Here is a 21518-nt window from a genome sequence, read left to right on the forward strand (position 1 = left end):
ACACATATATATATATATATATATATATATATATATATATCTATCTATCTATCTATATATATATATCTATATATATATATATATATATATATATATACATACACACACATATATCTATATCTATATATCTATATCTATATATATATATATATCTATATCTATATCTATATATCTATATCTATATATATCTATATATATCTATATCTATATCTATATATATATAAATACATAGAAAGACAGACACTTGTATGAATTCAGCAATTACATTCCTTTTTAAAGTAAATGTTTTTTGAACCTAAGAACAGCATTTCCTGTTAATGTTTGACTTGTTAAATGATTTTACATACGTTAGTTTTAGCTTTAGGTAATATAAAACTATTTCCAGCTGTCTAGTTCAGTGCCCATGTGTTTTTCTAATGAACTGAACGATTGTTTTGCTTTTTGTGTTTTCATAGTTTGTCATGTGGTGTGTTGTAAACTTGTGGTTGTGCAGCTTTCTTGGCTAGGTCGCTCAAGAAGATTTCTAATCTCAATGAGGTAAAATAAAATAAAATAAAATAAAACACCATCTCACCCTCTGCAATGATCTTCTCATCGATTGCTTCGAGGCCCTCAGCACTTGGCTCTCTCACTGCGGTATCAGAGCATTGTTTACACCTGCAAGATGTACAAAGTGTGAGCTCAAGAAGCTGCCAGAGCGCCTGTCCTTACACCTAACTAGTCGCAGGGTTGTAGGTCTGAGTACAGAACCATACTGGGACAACCATCTCAGATCATGGTCTGAAAAAGAGACAATGCCCAGAGCGCAGATGAATGGACAGACTGATTGAAATGATAGCAAGACATGAAGTCCAGTAACCACTGGTTCTAACCAAAGTATGCAGAATAAAATCTCTGAATCCACAACACATCCAACCTTGAAGCAGACGGGCTGCAGCAGCAGAAGACCCAAAGAAATGAATTCACATAGATGAACAGATAACATCTTGGATTTTGTAATCAAAATATGAAGACAACAAATATTTAATGGCCACATAAATTTTCAGCGCGATGATGTTGTTGCATCCAACAGTTTGTAGACTCTCAGGTTTTATTCTATCTGCTTGTAAAAGGGCTGCATGTACGTTTAATGACTAGTACTTTTCAGGTTCGTCACATCTTGTAGAATCTATGAATTAAGAAAGAGGGAAGTTTTGGATTAAAAAGGGGATCCAGCCCAGAACAGGCAAAGTGCATCTGACAGGTGAGCATGTAAACATTAGGACTAAATGCCAGCAGGCATCACTGCGTTTACAAAGGCATCTCACTGGTGACAAGATTACATTTCACGTTGTTGTCAAATTGCTCCTTCATGAATATTTGGAGCAAAAGTTTAACAGTAAAATAACTTCTAGTCTCACTTCATCAAACATCACTTTATCAGGATGTGTTAAGCTTATCGCTCACCCGAAGTATCTCTTTCTGCCTCTGAACAGGAAGGGTGCTGATAGGTCGAGCAGTGTCAGGCCGTGATCTGATGTCGTCACGGGAACAATGTTCTGGTATCCTGCAGCTAGCTGGCATGTCTCCTCTAAGGAAGTCCCTGAAGTGCATCGAGAACACCCAAATGAGCAAATCAGAAAACTGAAGAAGGCCATGAAGAGTGATAAAAGCTGTGTTAAGACTGGTACCCATGAGGAAGAGAAGATCCTTCATTTTCCCCTCAGACATGAGCTGGGAGGAGAGGTGGATACTCAGAGCTTGGGCTGGGCATCCTGGGGAGTCTCTGGGAAGGTCAATGTGTCCAGAGAGCGCCCATGGTGGAGGGCTGCAGGCTTCAGAGCGCTTGGATGCTTCAGAGAATATACCTGCCACCAGCTCATCATCTGGGATGTCCTGACTGGAATCAGCACATGTTTAGAAGTGTGTTTCCTCGGGCAGTGAAGTCGTGGTAGTTTACCTTCACAAATAAGTGCCAATTATGGAAGTCTCCTCAACATACACCACCTCACAACCTCCAGTCACCAATTACACTGATGCAAACAGTAGACCACCACATTAACCACCAGGGTATCCAGCTCTGGTCCTTAAGGGCCACAATCCTGCTGGTTTTCCATGTGTCCTGCTCCAACACGCCTGACTCAAACTAATCACTCATTCTGCAGAACTTCATAGGCTGTTGGATCCATTTAATGGAAGCCAGGTGTGTTGGAGCAGGGATACATGGAAAACCTGCAGGACAGCAGCCAGGACTTTATGCATGCCGGACTTTGCAGCTTCGGCTCTATAGTTAGACATTTATCAGACCCTGCTAGTGAGTCCATGTGAGCGACGATTAACCAGACAGAGTTGGGGGATTTTTGTCAGTGCAGTTTGATAGAGAAAAACCTTCAGTGCAGTTCTGTTATCCAACTAAATATGAAAAGTTTTGCTTTGTTTCTTCCTGCCTTGTGGCGCAGGTGGTCGGAGACTGGAGCCTGTACCAAAACCTGAGTTCCTCAGCCAGACTGGCTGGAATAAAAATGGCCAAATGTTTCAGTTTTTTAAGTTATATTGGGGATAAAAACATGGGTTGATGAGGTTTGGAAATCATTGTAATCTTTTATTTACATGTTGCACCATGTCGAAACGTCTTTGGAACTGGGATTGTTGTTAATATTTACACATTCTCCATTTAAGTTAATCCTAAAACCTGTTTGGATGAAAACTGTATTTTAACTGATTAATGAATGCCGAATGGATTATCTGGATCAGTGTGTGTGTGTGTGTGTGTGTGTGGGCTTACATTGATTTACACTTGCTGCAGAAGAGTTTCAGAGCCTGATGGAGTCTTCGGGGCTCATAAGACCTGAGCTGGGCCCGGACGTGGTAAACTTGGTCTGGATCGCTCTGCTTCAGCTCAGACAGCGTCAGCAACTGGATGCGGTGGCTACAACGTCTCTCTGAGCAACACAGAAGGAAAAAAAATAAATACAAATGCTGAATAGCTTATTATAAAAACAGAGTTCCAGACATTTCTAGAGACATTTCAGTGACTACTGTGATCGACTGAATCTAAAGAACTGTGTGCTGCAGTGTTATGTTTCATACCTGAGTGACTCGGCACTGGTTCTTCATCTGAAACACAAAAACATTCAGAACCAGTCGGTCAAATATAAAACCGGTTTCAATCTAACAAGTCAGCAAAAATATGGGAACTATGGCAACGATGTCAGATTGCGTCTGATGTTCAGAAGAGATTCATTCGAAAAGAAACAAAGAAAAATAAAGCATATTGTTTTTACTCTCAGTACAAGAAAGTGATTCCTAAATATTATCTCCATGTTTGAAGATCGATGACTGTTGAGCAACTCAGCAGCCATCAGCTTTTTTCTGTCCATGTGTTCTTTTAAACTTGATCTTCAGTCTGTAAGGAAACCCCTCAGGTCACATTCAAACTTCCGATTTGTTACTTTATCCCCAGTGAAGCATGGCCTTTTAGTAGTCCCGACTAATGGAAACAGCTCCCTTTAGCATCACTTTATTCACCCATCCATCCTTTCATCAACAAACAACTAAGTATGTCTGAGCAGTCGTGTTTTTGCTGCCGGCAAGAGAGCTTTTTCATTTCAACAATGATTGCCGAATTGCTTGGATTGTTGTCATTCTTTCCTCAACCTAACTCCTTTGTAAAAGTGTAATATAAATATTAACAGGGCATTTTCTGCATACACATCTGTGCCCACATAACAAGGCTTTAATGGAAATTCTGGATGTGCTGCTTTAGTAAGGCTTTACTGAGGCCCAGCAGGAGTTTAGATTCATTTTCAAGTCAGCAAGCAGATATGCTGACATTAAAAGCAATTATAAATATTAATTATGTTTACCTTTTTACTTCAATGCTGAAATGCAATAAAAGAATGGGACAAATCACAACTATCATCTGCAGATGGATGTAGAGTCAAAGGATTAATAAAGTCACTATTATCTCATCCTGACAAGACACAGATGACTGGATCAGATTTCATTTCCATCTACAGTTACAGATAAAGATGAAATTATTGTTTAAGGTTTGAAACGATCCCCATGAGCTGTCTGCAAAGTGGAATGAGCTTGTCTTCCTGAGGTCCATGCAAAAAACAATACAGAAAACATACAATCCACAAGAAACAAATTGTAATTTACTTGGCAATGAAATCCTGAAAGCAGTGAAGCACAGCAGAATTCCTCATAAACATCAGAAATTATTAGGAAAGAGTTATTCCATTGATCTGTATTACATTCCTTATTCATAGAGTTTATGTGTCCATTCCCTACTTACAAATTTAAGTAGTACATTCTCAGATGGTACTTGAAAAATACTTTGCAGTTCAATTTACATGTGGTCACAAGGCAATTAATCCAATGGCAGATGGCTTGATAAATACCTGTTCTCTGTAAAGCATTGGATTTTAGACGTGGTCACATCATCTGTTGACCTAGCTAAAAGAGGGCAAACCTGATTATTTCTGACAATTTGGTTGTATAGGAAAACACGTAGAGAACAAAAGACAGCGTTCCTGAATGAAAACTGTCACAAGCCTGTTCTCTGTGGTTAGCCGCGAGAGGTCATACTGATAGTATTTGTTTTATGGGACAATGTTATTCTAAAGGCAGTTATGCACTAAAGGATAATCAGGCTGATTTTTGCCCCCCTCTTCACCTCACAATCAAAGCCAGCAAAGCCCAGAGGGTTGGATGTTTGCAGACAACATTATGTCTGAGTGTTTTAAGAGTGATTCTGTCAGGTCCGGTCTGCTCAGAAGGAAGGAGAGATCCCAAACATGGAGCGTGTGGAATACTTGCAACTAAAAGTCCTGTAGAGTATGGAGTGTGTATGCAGCAGTATGTAATGTAATAATCTCTGGTAGCTTGAGGCGACTGCGTTAATAATATAACAAGTGCTTTGCAGAACATTTCATGCAAGTTTTTTCCTTCCGGTTGCAATAATGATCAAGATTTAAATGTGCAGTTAATCTTTCAGCCACACAAGGAAGATTTTTTTTTTAATGTTTTGCCTCCCTTGGTTTCTGATTTTCTGTGAGCTTCAGGCAGGTTTTGAGTCCGGCCCCAGGAGGGTGGAGACGGGTCTGATGAGAACAGAAGTTACTGGGTGTCAAGTTAAACCAGCCTTTCCCAAACTGGGGGGTCCCAATCCCTACAGTGGTCCAAAGATTAAAGTAAATATCGCCTACATTTATCAAACAAATTTGTGATTTCTTTTAATTGTCAAAATTTACTGTTTTAAAATTTTCTATTATTTAAATTTTTAACTTTGTCAAAATTAATATATGAATGCAAAGATGATTTTGTGGAATTATTGCATTAGTTATTGTTAGCGCATGCACAACAAAGTTATTAATTGTGCTCGATTAAAATTCTAATATGGTATAATCTTGGCGAGAGATTTAGGGCATAGCTGCTCTGCTACAGCGGTGAATCAAATCCACCAAAAACCATTTCATCTTTCATATGTATGATGATTTTGACCATTTTTAGCGTCATATTTAGATTTCTTTTCATTATAAGGTGTTCAGAAACCAATATAATATGGGTGCTACTTTAAAAAAATCTAAATTTGGCATCACCTTAGTGAGAGAATCAGATTTTTGGCATGTGGGTGCTTTGTCACAACTGCATGAAATAATCCACCAAAAATATCAAACTCCCTTATTTATGAAAATACTGACAAATTTCCAACTTTTCATTTAGAGGTGTGTAGTAATTGGTTATATTCTGTTTTCCACTGATCCAGACTTTACGTATGTCGATTTGGCTTTATCTCTTTGTTTCAGCACTTGAGAGTCTCATTTAGTCTGGTTGCACTTTCACAATAGACCATCACAAAGGGACATGCTTATCAATATTAAGGAGGCCTCAGGCTCCTCAGCACACACCAATCCAACCAATATCACACACATTTGCATAAAAATGTTCAGGAATTAATTTTTTTAAAACATCCTTTCATTTTTTATATTGGCCTTTCTGAATTTTAGTTAGGTTTTTTTTTTTTTACAGGTAATTATGGTCAGTAAAACCCACAGATTGAGAAATGGCTTTAGTGCAACATTCAGGAATGCGGAACGAGTGGCAGATGTGTCCAGCACTGTTTGGTTGCGAGACTAAGCAACAGTTAATGATCCCACCTTTTTTCCTGTTGGACATTGATATTCATATAACCAGGAAAAAAAAAACATAGTTCACATCTGTAATTCTCTCAGTTAACATGCAGAAATCCTTCAGGTATTGCACGTCAGTCCCAGGAGGTCTACAGTATGACAACATCCCGTGAGTAATGGCTTTAGATAAGGAAGATGCATTTTGAACCATCAGAGATTTTAAACTCGGAGCATGATATTGAAGGAAAGTTATTTCTGATATATCAACACACATACATAATGGGGGATATGGGGGAGTGCAGTTTGATGTCACCCCATTTTTATTCCTGTCATTTCCAAAAATTAATATAACAGTCAATGAAAATCTCCATGTCAAGAAGAGTCGCATCCAGATGGGTCTCTGATACACAGAATCCCTCCACAACAAGGTTATTCCTTTGTTTACCCCTCCAAGCAGTGAGCTTCCTCTGTCAGTTTCTCCTGCATGGTTTTGATGCAGGACAGTCTGGACCAAACAGATGAAGTGATCAGAACAGACTCAGACATACTTCAACATCTTGGTATAAACTGATCAGAGGTAAAGCTGTGCTGTAAAAGCAGCCATCAGGGACCATCAGAGTCAACCGGAGTAAATTGTTTGTGACTTGAAGATGACTTTCATACCTAAAGACTCGGGTGGAGTACTCCAAACATCCAACAGCTCTGAGTCGCTCAGCTCGGCAACTTCGTCCTCAACCTCATCTGAAAAGGACTCAATGACTCTACAGACATACAAAGACAGAGGAGAAAGACATGTTGTAAAGTAGGGGTGGTGGGGTAGGGGCAAGAATCTGGCAATACAATATGTATCACAGTACAGGGGCAACAATACGGTATAATTGTAATATATTACAATACTATAAGTAAGATGATATATTGTGATTTTTCTTTACTCCAATGTGAAGAGGTTGGTGAGAGATCTCTCCAGGTCCTCCCTCCCACCATCGTAAGACATACATTTTAGGTTGGTCATTCAAAAATCTCCCCTAAGTGTGAATGTGAGTCTCTTTGTGGAAGCCCTGACAGACTGGGGACTTCCCAATGTCTACCCATCCTTTCGCTTGCTGAGATGTACTCCAGCTTCCCCAGCAGATGCATCTTCGTCTCAGTCGTGTCTGACCTTGGTATCAATGTGAGCACTTAATCGCCCTGGTCTTCTCTTGGGGGGTCTGGTCCTGTCAGGTTCCTGTGCAGGGCTCTACTGGGTGATATGATGGCTCTTGGGACAGTGGGATGCTGATTCTTGGCATTAATAAGGTAGTAATATGGTAATATAACATGATAGACGTCACTGTGTCATCATTCAAGTCCAGTACGCGGAGTTTAAAGGTCAGAAAGTTACGTAACGTGTCTTTATTACTATTTTGGCTTTAATGACACAGCTGAACAGCTGAAACATCCTTTTCCATTTTTTGTTATTCATATTTTTGATATTAAATATATATGTGTGGGATATATTGATCCACACTAATCTTTGTCGTCCATCTACAGCTCAAACACGCAGGTTTAGTGTGTTTGAAAGAGACTGCTCTAGTTTTTTGAAAAGGATTCAAACTGATTGTAAAGCTTCAACAAAACGGAGGCAGCTTATTCTTTTTTGTGTGTGTGAGACGTTTACAAGAGAATTTCATCATTTTGTTGACAAGTTTGGTGGTTCTGTTTGGTCTCTTAGCCAGCGCTGACTTTCTGGGAGAAAGTTGACAGTTCAGGTGAAGTCACACACACACAGGAAGTTGCAGCACTTAAAACGCCTTTCACTCTCGTCTTGATTCTTATATTTATTGGACTCAGAAAAGCAGGAACTGACTGAATTTTGTCTGAGCGTTTTGCATCACAGAAATAATTGAATCCTACTTATAAGAAGATAACAGAAGACATTTCCACTAGAAATGTAAAGAATATTATTTTTAAAAAAGCTAGATATAAAAAAAAATGTCAAAGCACAGATGGGATATATCTGCAGCTGGAGGACAGAGCTCAAGGAAACGTCCCGCTTCGTCACACACACTGTCAGCAATGATTCAGATTGAGCTTGTGTGATTTCAGCTGTGGTTTGTCCTGATAAACTTGATGTATTTTGAACCCTGAGAAATTACAGCATCCATCATGGATGACAAAATGCATCTCAGAGATGGTTGGGAAACCATCCGTCGATGACCAAAAACTCACCGGGAGATAAACCAGAATAACTTATGAATATTAGGTATAACTGTGAACACATATCAAATCGCAGCAGAACTCAAACTGATCTTTTTTTGTGAAGCTGAATAACTTAGAAATCACACCCAGCAGATCAGCTCCATGTTTCCAATTTACAAAATCGTCCATCCTAATGTGTCTCTCTGACATGTTTTTTTTTTTTAGTTTTGGCATAAATTGAGCAACAACTCCACTTCAGAAGGCCATGATTGCACGTTCAGAGCATAATAAATGAGGACCCAGGTCTTAACAGCCTCGTCTTCACTAAAGCTGCATTAGTCTACTCTGGTTTGGTTTTGCAGCAGAGCCTCCAGAGACCGCACAGAAACAATTTCATCTCGTCGTACCTCTTCAGTTCCTCTACTTCAGGAGCGTTTTCTGGAAGAACACAAATCCCTCTCCCATAAGACATCCCCCCATGCAGGTGAAAAGCCAAGTGGGGCACCACCTCGGCTTGGCTGCTGGTGAGGCCTGGTACCTTACTGGATCCTGGGATCGCTCTCAGGTTGTAGATCCTTAGAAAACTACCAAGCTGAGGAGAAATGGACCAAAACAAAAAGCTTAATGGTTAAAACGTCTTTATTAGTATACATAACACGCAGAAAAGTTGCCGTCCAAACACAATCCAGCTGTGTGCAATATAAGTCTGGCCAGATAAAAGTCAGTGCTTGCAGAAAAGTTCATCTGGTACAGAACGGGTCGTACACATTTAATAACTAGTTGTTAAAGCAACTGGCAAGATCAGAGGGGGAAACATCCCGTCTGTTAAAGACATCTGCACAAACCGCTGCTGGAGCAGGGTGTCCGTGATCAGGGCTGACTCCACTCATCCTTCTTATGGACTGTTGACCTCTTTGCCTCAGGCAGGAGACTGAGGAGCACCAAGGTCAGAAAATCTCTGCTAAAGTCCAGTCTCCGGCTGCACGGTGGCGCAGTGGTTAGCACTGTGGCCTCACAGCAAGAAGGTCGCTGGTTCGATCCTTTCTGTGTGGAGTTTGCATGTTCTCCCCGTGTATGCGTGGGTTCTCTCCGGGTACTCCGGCTTCCTCTCACCATCCAAAACACATGCATGATAGTAGGTTAATTGGTCACTCTAAATTGCCCCTAGGAGTGAGTGTGTGCGTGAGTGGTTGTTCGTCTCTCTGTGTGTGGCCCTGCGATGGACTGGCGAGCTGTCCAGGGTGTACCCTGCCTGTCGCCCAAAGCCGGCTGGGATAGGCTCCAGCTTCCCCGCGACCCTGAATTGGAATAAGCGGTTCGGAAAATGAATGAATGAATGAAAATCCAGTCTCTTTTCTGAGGCTATCAGACTTTTACAGAAACACTAAACATCTTTTGACTGATGCAATGTTTTAACTTAGACACCTAGTGTTCTTCATTTATTTATAGTAGTGGTTATTCTTCATGCTTTTGACATGTGATAAAGACAGAAACTTTTGAACCCTTTGATTTTTTTTTTTGGCATTTTCCCACATTGCAATTCCACAGGTAAAAACTGGAAAAGGTGCCAGACTATCGGATCCAACCCATCCTATTTATTTGTGACCATTACATTGCAGTTCCAAACATACTGATCTGACCCAAAACAGTGGAGTTTGACACAATGCAATCTGCTGATCCATATCACGTAGCCCTCAGCATGACTAAAAGATTCTGGACTTATGACTCGTGACATTTTACTCTTCATCAATCTCTCACCATCATTTACAGCATGCCCCCTTCTTCTTCTCTAATCCTGAGAGTATTATCCAGTTTCAACCAGATCACTCTGCTTCCTCTCTATCGCAGAAGCAGAATATAGTCTGAACAAATGTGAAACTTCTGTTTCCCAAAAACCAAAATAATTCTCATCTTACAATATTTACACTTTATCATCAGTAATAGCAACAGCGATGTAAAGACTCATTAGTTAGACTACCTGATGATATAAAAAACAGAAAAACTTTGAGATTGCAAGAGAAGATACCATGACCAGTAACTGTAGGCTAATATCTAATGTAGTCCATGCTGTTGTCCATGTCTGCAGATACAAGGTAATTAAGACTAGCGGCATTAGTAATGGCGGCATAAGATGCAACACATAAAACAGTTGCTGGATTTTTCGCAGCACAGGGTCAACATGCTTGGGTAGCGCTTAACAACATGCAGTTGTTGCCTGCAGGGATGACCAGCTCTGATCTTGAGGGCCAGAGCTGGTCATCCCTGGTTTCTACGGACACTTTACTTTTTCCACAACTTTGTTCAACAACTTGAATCACAAGTTAGAGTCCAAAAGAAACGGCTATATGTTTTGTTATTATGTCCATAGCTGTCCATCAGAGTGAAGACAGCAAAAAAGGGAGAATATATTGGCAAGACACACAGAACAAACAGTATAAAGAAACAACAGTGGCTCAAAAGGACAAAGCATGAGGTAACAAACGTTATCCCGGACAGCACATGCATTAAAATCCTCAAGTGTCTTCTGTTTGAAAGCTTATCAGCCTTCTTGTCCATCAGATTAATATCACAAACCTTTAAAGAAGACAAAGTGGGAGTAATCTAATCAAAATTAAATCTGCTCTAAATAATGTGCAACAAGGGAAATGCAGTAGCTTTACAGATTCTTTCATAGTCTATACTTTAAGTATAAAAATAAAACTTTAACAAAAACCCTTAAAAAGACATAAAAGTCCCTTTCACATCCAACATGTCACATAAAAAACACCATTTTTAACCAGCCCGGATTGAAAACAGACCTCCTAACACTAATAACCCTGTTATTCCATAATAATCAGTTATGTAGAGAAAAAAATGTATTTTACTATATTGCAGTGCTTGTATGTGAAATTGGAAAGTTGAACAGGAATTTTAGGTACTTCAAAGTCGCATCTTAGGAAAAACTCAAGCCCACTGACCTTGTTAAAGAATTGTTTTGAATAAAATACCAAATAGACTGGAGTTGAGAAAGACTAGCTTTAAACCATTTAACTCTGAAAGCAACAAATCATAATTTTTATATTTACGGCTTTCAAACCTCCATTTTCCTGTTCCTTAACCACCGCTGGCTTATGCAGGTAATGGTTGTGTTTTTCCATTCATTCATTCATTCATTCACTCATTCATTCTCTGATCCGCTTCATCTGTTCAAGTGTCGCGGAGGAGCTGGAGCCTCTCCCAGCGGCCTTCAGGTGAGAGGCGGGGTGCACCCTGGACAGGTCGCCAGTCTATTGCAGGGCTAACACAAAGAGACAAACAACCATTTACAGTCACACACACGCCTAGAGACAATTTAGAGAATCTATTTAACCTAACACGCATGTCTTTGGATGGTGGGAGAGAACCCAAGCATACAGGGGGAGAACATGCAAACTTCACACAGAAAGGCCACCGTTTGAGCCTCCCCCCAAGCCGAGGATCGAACCAGTGACCTTGCTGTGATAACCACTACGCCATCTGTTTTTCCAAATAAACTTAAATATGATAGTCAGAAATCTTCAGAATGTCAGGAGCCAAAAACACAGATGAGGATAAATTAGCCTTGACAGCCCTCCGGTTTTAGCTAGAAGAATCTATCCCAATAAAGACAGTGGCTAAAAGTGTTGGTTCAAGGGATTCTGCACAGTATCTACTTTGGCAATCATATACAACTTTTTCCTGACAGCTGCAGCTTTTATCATAAAGTCAAGTATTTAACTTCAGACTTTACTGGAATGCCAACAACTGAGCATGAATCTGAATTGTGTATTAGAAGAATCTCACATTTATAAAGATTTAAAGTCAGGCCAGATGCTTTTTAGAAAAACAAACTGTCAATTGCTGTGAAAACTGCTCTTTTTTTTCTTTAAAAAAAACAAGGTTGTGCTGTCAGCAAACTGAGTAATTATAAATTCTTTCACAAATATTTCAATTCTATGTATATCAGGTGAGTTTTTGAGAACAAAATGGCCATCAGTTGAGCGACCACGACAAACAGGAGAGGACTGATGGAACAGCCCTGACGGATGCCTTGTTCAACATAAAACCTTTCTGAAGAACCTTGACTAAACGCCACGCTACTCCTAATGATGTTACAAAAAATATCACTAAAACCAAACAATCCCAATGACTTAAAGTAAAAATACATGCTGTCAGGAGTCAAAAGCCTTGTAAAAATTGGAAAACAAAAAATAGGCTCTTATCAGGGATCAAACAGTTCACTTTACTTTTTCTGTCTGCAATATGTTGTTCATAGGTGTATTTTTGAGGTTTGTCTGTGACCTGTCAAGGGACAACCAATATGAATTACAGTAATACAATCTTACATCTTTTAACTTACATTCATTAACATAATTTATGTCCCTTTTGAGTAAAATGAATAAATAAATTTAATTAGTCAATGATGAATAGTTTGGAATAAAGTGCAAAATGCAATTATAAAACAGCTAGTGGGAACAAAGCCTCAATACTGATAGTTTTTATTTACAGTCTAATATGCAGAGAAAGTGTTTTATGCTCCAAACGTATCTCATTTCACTAACGTGTAGCCAGCAGTCTTCTTACTGACACTAGGTTTTGGCTAATCCAGTGTGTGTGCAACATTCCTCAGATTTTCTTCAGTGGTAAAGCATCTCTAACATTTGTGTGGGAGTTTAAAGTTAAGGCAGTCCCAGTTCTGTCTGTCAGAACTGGAGGCTTTGTTTCATTATTTTATCATCTAAAAACACATCCAAACATCAACCAAGTTGCTCCCTTCCTCAGGGATTTGAAACAGACTCTTTAAAACTGCAATCACAAGCTGAGTATGACTAACCAGAGCCTGCAAATAGAATTTAAACTTAATTATAAAATAAAATAAAATAAAAATAATAAATAAAAAAGTAATACATAAAGCCACCCCATATGTTTGTTTCCAGCCAGGATTAATTAGTATTGAGGAAATGTTGGCGTGATTGTGTTTTAAAAAAAAAAAAATCTGAAAAAGCTTTCTCTTTGATTAAGATATTTGTGCTGTTCGTGTCGGTATGAACCCAGTAGATGGCGATGTTGCACAAACCTGGAGTCGGTTTGGAGATAGTGATTCAAAGGCTGCTCAAAAACACTTGGTCTGGTGGATTTGCCAGCCCCCCCCCCCCCCCCCCCAGCTCACAACAAGCCTCCAGCCAACCAAAACTGTTCTCATCAGCAAACACTGCGTCAGACAAGTTCATGCTATCCAGAAATTTTAATGAAGCCTTGACAGGGTTTAATCACCCTATTACATATATATGTGATCTTTAATTGTATTATAGCTGGAGAGCAGGAGAATAAGTCAAAGTGAATCCTCTATAAGCTGCAGCTCCTTTTAAACCTTTTTTTCTCTGCATACTGAGGGAAGTTTGAGCCAGTGTCAGGGTGGATTAGCAGCTGATCTCCTGAGCACACTAACCTCTCCTCACAAATGGATGTGAAATGTGAGAAATGAACTGAAAGACTGAAGAGTTGTGTTCCCCACCTTGTCAATCATTTTAGATCAAAGACATAATAAAATAGGAAAGGTGTTACTGTGTGTGTCAGTCAGTTGAGGCTAAGAGCAGATGGAGAACGAACAGTGAGGTATGACAACTGACTACATTGGTTTTTACCTGCTTTGTGTGAAGTGACACAGAACTGATTTAGTGAACCCTTTAACCCCGTTCCTCTTGCTTGTGGTTGTTCCGATGACTTCTCTTTGGTGACTCACATGAGTCACTTTACATTAAAGGCTTCATTAAGAACCATTAAAGCGATGGCATTCAGTTGTTCAGATATTGGTCACTGTTCTGAGAATGTTCCTCACGCTTCATTCAGACCTGTCTGAGACAGTAATGTGAAGAGCAATAATGTGCATAGAATATCTGACAGTCTCAGAATGAACAGCACATACAGTGGAGTGTGATATAATGTTCTTCGAGCAAGTGTGTTTTCATGTAGGCTGTCTATTCCACAGTTGCTGTATAAAACAGCAGCAGTGGATGTACAAAGCTAAAAAAAATGTGCTTTTTTTCTTCCTGCATAATTACACTTACTGAACAGTGTTCTACTTGTTTATTTTTTATAACTGAAGTAATATTGCTAGTATCAACTTGATAACTCTTCATGTAAATATATCACATAGCTGTTGTCATTAATTAGCTATTCTTTTTTCCAGCAGATATCCTTGGCTTAAAGCTATGGTGCTTCTTTTCCTTCCTTTTAAAAAGTTATTTATTTACTTTTTTTTTTCTTTTTTCTTTGCTTTTGCATGTCACCTCAGAATTTGGGATCAAACTGAAGAAAAGATTCAGTGCAATACTGTCACCTTAGAAAGACAACTGCATTTATGCAATATTATTTAGTGCATTCATTTAAATATTTTTTTCTTTCTTTTTTTTTTTAATCAGATTATAATGAATTTGACTGAATTATATTTGGACTGGAGAGTATCTACATACTTTGTCATGAACTGCTGGGATAGCAGAATTGAAATAAAACTAAACTGAAATTGCTGGAAAAACCAATGACATATTTTAATTCAATAGTTTATCTGAGCATCAGTTTAGTAAATTGACTGCCACTGTATTGTTTTTTATAATGATACGCATCCTAGGAATGACAAGCTAAGACCTGTACTACACAGTGAGATGAACATACCCTACATACATTCAAGGTCTGGAAAAGCGGTACTACGAAGCTGGTTATCCAGTCTGTATTTTAAACCCATGTTTTTCCCTTCAAGATCAGTGCACGCCTACATAAAGGGGTGGAGTTTGCAGCCTGTGACCAAACGTGAACATTGAGAAACCCTGCAACAGAGCTACTTCACCGTGGAGGAGCAGACATTCAGAAATATGAAGAATTTCAACACATCATCCAGGCCAAAAGCAACACTGTTACCGTAGCAACAGCCAGGGAGGAATGTAGGCAGAACATAGATGACTCTTATTGCGTAAGTTTGGCAAATTATATCATATTAATTTAGTAGCTAGTTGTTCTATAACTTTATGGTTATGCCATGTGTTAGCATTTTTAAGCTCATTATTTCAGATGAAACCCTTCTGGGGTCAAACCAATTTGGTAAAAAGACAAAAAACAATTAAAACATATTTCCAGCAGTCAATGACACGACTGTTATTTCTTAATTGAAAGAATTACGTATATCCCTAATAACTCTTTCTCTTCCAAACACCCTTCTTGAAACCAGCGCACTAACATCATGAAAATGGTCATGGCATTTTAAAAAAAAAAACTGATTGGTCAGGTGGTACTTTAATACCTGATCCATAACATAACCTGCTCTGGTGCACGCTAGCAATTCAGCGTAAAGTTACCAGGGCTATTTACCCCAGTAAGAAGTAAACCAGCGTCGTATTACGGAAAGCCTAGGGTTAACCCTGAAGTTACCATTATAAGAGAAAATCCGGCGATGTAGTACAGGCCTCTAAGAGACTTGAAAATGGATGTTCATCATCATTCCCAACCTGACAGAGTTTTTGTCTGTAGAGGATCTGTAGAAAGTCTCTAAATCTGTGTCAAAAACTTGATTTCCAATATCACTAAGGGCCTATCAGAGTATTTCTAGTATTAAGCAAATAGTCTGAATACTGGTGTTAATGTAATGTCTCAGTATTTCTTTTCAGTTTTTTTAAAATTTGTTATTTCGCCTGAAGCTGCAACATAAGAAATGGTGAAAATCTGAATAGGGCTGAATCATTTGTGAATGTGCTATGAAACTCTACGGCTTTCTAATTGTATGTAAAAGTCCATTTTCTAGATCTGTATGAAAAAAAAACTATCTTGAAATCTGTTTGTGAAAATCTAAACCTTTAGATCTCTCTCTTTCTCATATATATATATATAAATTTATATGCGCACCTCTAAATGTCTCCTGAATGGGTGGACAGATAATAAACCTAGTAAATATATAGTATTTACAGCGACAGCATTAAACAGAAGTCTCCCTTTTTTTTGGTTTCCTGGACAAAACTCAAGGAGCTTTTCCTTCATGCATGATGTTAAATAAGAATTATTGTTGAGAATATTGAAGTCCAGCTTGAAAGTCAACAATGTAAATTAACAGTTAATATTCTTATTTAGAGCAAACTCGTTTTATTTTGTCTTTGGAAAACTGGATGATTAGAAGCTAAGACACAAGAACTTCTTGTGCTTTGGCAGCTGGCTCTGTGTCTTCTTACTGCTATAGAGGATGTTCAACATGCATTTGTATACAGGTGTGAAGAACAGAAAGAGTGACAAAAGCTCAGTGAGTGGGAAAAATACCAGAGGGCAAACAGAAGGGTAAAAAAATAAGCAGTACCATATGGACTACGATCTGACCGAGCTTAGCCTACCTTCCTGTATGCACAGATGAAATCCTCGGTAGCCGATCTGAGAACCCCAGTGTGATCATAATGAACGAACATTCAGAGAAGGAGCAAATAAGTCTAAACAACTTGACTCATATGATCACTAAACCAATGTCGAAGTGCTTCCAATGATAGATTCCCCCAGAGGCTCGTCATGTGGATGACAGTTACAGTTTCTATTCCTACAAATCACAGTTTTTCTATTTTTCACTCATCTTTCCTAAACCATCTGCAAAGAATCCTGCAGTTATTTTGACCATTGTGTGGCACATCACAGAACTTCTGCAAACATACTTTCTTCATCTAATAAATATTTCTAAAATACAATCTGTTCTATCGTTCAAAGACACAGACAGTCATGTCACATGTTTTTAGCTCTTCACACTTCATGAACTTTAATAGCCTTTTCACATGCCTCTTGCAAAAATCTATGAATCAGCTGCAGATGATACAAAACTCAGCTGTTAGACTTGACAAGAACAACAACAAAAAAAAAAATAAAAAAAAATAAAAAAATAAATAAAAAGCACATTACTTGTGCATTAATCTCGTGACAGGCTCTAAAGTAGATTTTTAGATCTTACTACCAACTTTTTACATATTTATCTGAACTTTCAGAACCACATGCACACAATAAAACTAATTTCACCGGGATAAATCAGGCGGTTCTGAGGACTGTGTTCTTTGGTGTGTAATTAGTGTATTACGAAATTGTGCACTGGCAACTATAACGCATTTGAATGCGTTAAACTTTTTAACTCGTTCATTTTCCTGTAATTAATCATAATTAACACATTAAAGTCCCACCCCTAGCTTATATGGATCCATTCATACAGCATTATTTACATTTGTAACATAGAAAAAAATGCTGAAGGCATATCAGCTTTTTTTCTTTTTTTTGCCATAGCGGTGCACCACAGTGATTAAGATGTAGCAGAAAGCCTGTGTTGTAAACTGTGATCATTTTATAAAAACTAAGTCAAAATGCAATAGTGTGTATAATATATTTAATGAAAGCCTATAAAACTTATATCATGTATTTATCACGTGTATCGCAGGACAATGTTGGTATTATTGAGGGATACATGTTCTCTATTTCCCATGCAAAGAAAAGAGTTTAATTACTTCATTAGAACAAAATACCTTTGAAAATATTACTGAAGGAAAATTAAAGCCTATGATGAGAGAAAATTAGCATTATGGTCTATTAGTACTACAAATGTTGGTATAGCAACTAGCAGTGGGAGAAACAGCAGTTAGATTAGAGCTTGCTGAGCAGCTTTAAGCCCCTTGACTATTTCTGTCAATCAGCTAAGACCAGAATAGGTAAAATGAGCATTTCTAATCCAGCTGCATGCGCAAAGGGGCCGCCGCACTGGCCTACAATACAGACAAACAGGCTTGTCTAACAGAAAATGGTTCCCTGTAGCTTCCCCTCAAACAAACCATTTTCTTATGAAAAAAGAAAAAAATAGAGGGGGAGGAAAGAGAGTAGAGCAGCCCATGGCGTCTTCTGTAAGTACTTGATCTGTATGAAAACTAAACACTCTACCGTCCGCCCACCCCCTGACAGCCAATATGCCGCCGTCCCTGTCTCATGGTATTAGTGCTGCTTGGCTGCTCGGTAAAAAGAGATTCCTTAAAAATCAAAAGATTGCTTTGGGCTTCCTCTGCTTCTTGTTCAGCCAATGCTCAATAAAGCGGCCAAAAAAAACTTGTGCCCATGCTGAGAAGAAGAAACTGTTCATTTCACATTGGCCTCTTTATGGCATAGCAGGAAATGGGCTTTAAAAGCTAGACATATACGCTGTGACTACGGCAGGCTCTTTGTGCTGGAACCTTCACTTAGGCCCTGTTTACACTACAATGCTTCTACACAAAACTTCTTTCTTGGTATAGCTTGAAAAAAATGCATTTACACAACAGCAGAATAAAAATTACCTTCAGTCAGAAGAAAACGGAAATTGGTCCAGAAACAATGAAGTGCAAATGCCAATCCTCTAGGAGGCAGCGAAATGCCCAGGTGTGCACGGACCAAGAGAAAATAAAAAGCAGGAGCAGTACCAACATGACATGGAGATCCAACATTGTTGCGGTTGGGCTTTTCATGGGTTAAACAGGGTCTTCCAGTTCCAGTTTTACACAGACTGAAATCCCATTGCATTGCATAAAAATTTCTCTTTGGAGGCAGTTGGCAAATCTTTGCAGTTTTATTTATTTAATTTCAACAAAGCATTAACAAGCACACAGTTGTGCTCATATTTATTAATACCCTTTCATTAAAGAAGGAAAAAAAACTGCTGCCTGTAAAATAAAATGAAATTGACTAAAGTAATATTAAAATCATTACATTATTTTCTAATTCTGGTTCAATAGAATGTTTTTGGGTTTTTTTTAAGCAAACAAATAAAATAATTTATTACATATTACATCACTTATAAACTAATATTTTGTTGAACAACCCTTTAATGTTTCCGCTACAGTCAGGTGTTTTCTGTTCCTCTCAGTCAGACTTCTGCACCTGTTGACAGGTATTTTGTCCCACTGTTCAACAGAAAAGTGCTCTAATTTGTCCAGGACCAATTTGTTTGTTTTTTTCTTTCTTCAACTCAGTTAAATTTAAAAAAAAAAACAGTGTCTTATATTACTAAATTATATTTTTGCAAATTTTTAATTATTGTTCCCATTTTTTAAGTCTTCAGTTATTTGAGTGACTGTTGTAAATTCAGCCTTTTCTTTAATGAAAGGGGATGAATACATATGAGCACAACTGTATAATATTAACAAACATCTGGCTCGAGGAAATGATATGTTGGGGATCCTTTCACACCAAGGGCAAGCCCACTGCCATAGAGGGCATCACCACAGGAGAAGCAAAGATCCTGACTTATGTACTTTTGTAATTAATAATTACAATCTTATCATTTTGTGCAACTTGCATGGCATGTGTGAAGGAGAATATATGGTGGGTGTTTAAACACGCCATTAAATTGATTAATGGCATGTGAATAATTTATTTTAATAATCAGAAAATTGTTTTTTCATGTTAAGTGCTTTGTGCTGTCGGTAGCATGAAAAGTGTTTTATAAATAAAGTTTTAATTGAAAGTTTGGAATTGAATTGAGTGACTTGGGTGGGGCTGATGGTGCAATGTTTAGAATTTGGTGGCATTGGCTGAAAGTTAGATTATACAAATGGAAAACAAGTCTTGACCTTTTCTGATGAATAGTTTTGCTTTTCGTACATGAATGACTTGATATGACAACGATGCCGTTTTTGAGTTGTCAATGTGCAATTCTGACAGTTAGAAGCCAAAATCCTAAATTATGACTTACTTTTTCTGTTTTGTGGTCAAAATTTTAATTCCAGCTAAAATAAACTCTGGCAATGTATTCTCCCAGAGGGCCTTTCTTTTAAATAAATCATCAAGCTTCTGGTAGTTTCCATGGAAATTAAATAAGTTTTATTGTGAAGCATTCACTCTTCCAATGAAATACAACCTTGGACCTCACTTCTTTACAGATCCTCATGGTGTTTTTTTTTAGTTAAATTTGGGGGCTGCCCTTTGACCGATAGAGGTGTCCACCATCAACATCAGCTGATAGCTTCCCGACACATTTACCTGTGTAATACCTTTATTTAGCCGTTTGCAAAAGTGCTCAGGTTCACCTTTTAACTTTCTACTTTTGCACAGTCCCTCACCAAACCTTACTAATTCCTGGTTGAACTGGGCTGCGAATCTCTGGTTTTCAATGAAAGTAATGAGCTCTAGGTAAATTTACTATGAAAAAGTAACAAATACTGTATTCTGACAGCTTTCTTTTGAGACCAAAACTGTACATACGGCCCTTTTAGTTGTAAGAATAAACTTAATTCATTTTGGTTATGTCATTTCAGACAGGAAGCAGAAAATATGATGGTATGTGGCTTCTGATCGAACACAAAATTTATTTTTTTTACAGCAACACATGCTGCGATTCAGAAAATATCTTGCATATGTCAGAAAGTCTCAACTGAACCACATTCTGGCCATAGTACAATAGCAAGGCTCCACAGTAAAAATCAAACCAAGTAAAGATGTGGACAGACCGTAGTCTATACCTGTAAACTTTAATGAAAACATTTGGTTTTTATGCAGTAAAAAGTAATGCAACAAAGAATCACCCAGACTGTTAAGGAACTAAAATCCCTTGTTCTGTTCCAAAAAGCAGATGGTGTTGATAAAAAAACTTGTTGATAAAAAAGGCTATTAAAAGAACTCAGTTCTTCAGATTAGGCATTGCACCCACTCACACATGACCAAATCTTTATTATCTAAATAAATGATCAGTACATCTGAAGTTTAACAGGGATGGGAGTTGTATTATAAAGCATTTGTGTGATCACAGATCTGAACTTTAAGCTGTTAAAAGAATGCTTTGCTGGCTTCTCAAGTGCCAGGAGAAGCAGCATTTCTGCCGCAGTTGGTTTTTTTGGAGGAAATTTGAGCCTGCAGGCAAACAAGAAGCCTCATTTTCCTCAGAGCTGTGTTCATGAAACAGAAAACAGTGGGAGTAAAAGACCGCTACACATTAGAGCATGACCCCTCAAAATCATCCGATGACATGGAAATGTCCACTTAGTCGACCGTGAGCGCTAAAAATGAAATGACGAGATGAAGCCGTTTGACTTAACTGGGGATCACTGGGACACTGCCAACATAACAACCACTGGTTACGCTCATATTGTTGGTTTTGACAGAAAGTGTGTAGTAAGGCTAAAATGTATAAATGCAAGTTAACCCGAGATGATTACATCAAGCCTGCAGATACATAGAAACAAATGCATTGTGCCTGTCAAAGTA

General features: G+C 38.3%; 1 protein-coding gene across 1 annotated transcript in view; it reads right to left on the bottom strand.

Annotated features, from left to right (window-relative positions):
• The window catches only part of pot1 (protection of telomeres 1 homolog), a gene marked incomplete at both ends in the record, with an annotated part of 54484 nt that overhangs the window by 2043 nt on the left and 30923 nt on the right, over positions 1–21518 (bottom strand). The window contains 7 exons of the mRNA XM_079256527.1: positions 575–657; positions 1447–1582; positions 1671–1879; positions 2765–2921; positions 3070–3096; positions 6780–6877; positions 8702–8886. Of these exons, the coding sequence (XP_079112653.1) occupies positions 575–657; positions 1447–1582; positions 1671–1879; positions 2765–2921; positions 3070–3096; positions 6780–6877; positions 8702–8886 (895 nt within the window). The remainder of the gene's footprint in view (positions 1–574; positions 658–1446; positions 1583–1670; positions 1880–2764; positions 2922–3069; positions 3097–6779; positions 6878–8701; positions 8887–21518) is intronic.

This window comes from Telmatherina bonti (genome assembly GCF_933228915.1).
Source record: "Telmatherina bonti genome assembly, chromosome: 2".
In the NCBI taxonomy this organism is placed as follows: domain Eukaryota; kingdom Metazoa; phylum Chordata; class Actinopteri; order Atheriniformes; family Telmatherinidae; genus Telmatherina; species Telmatherina bonti.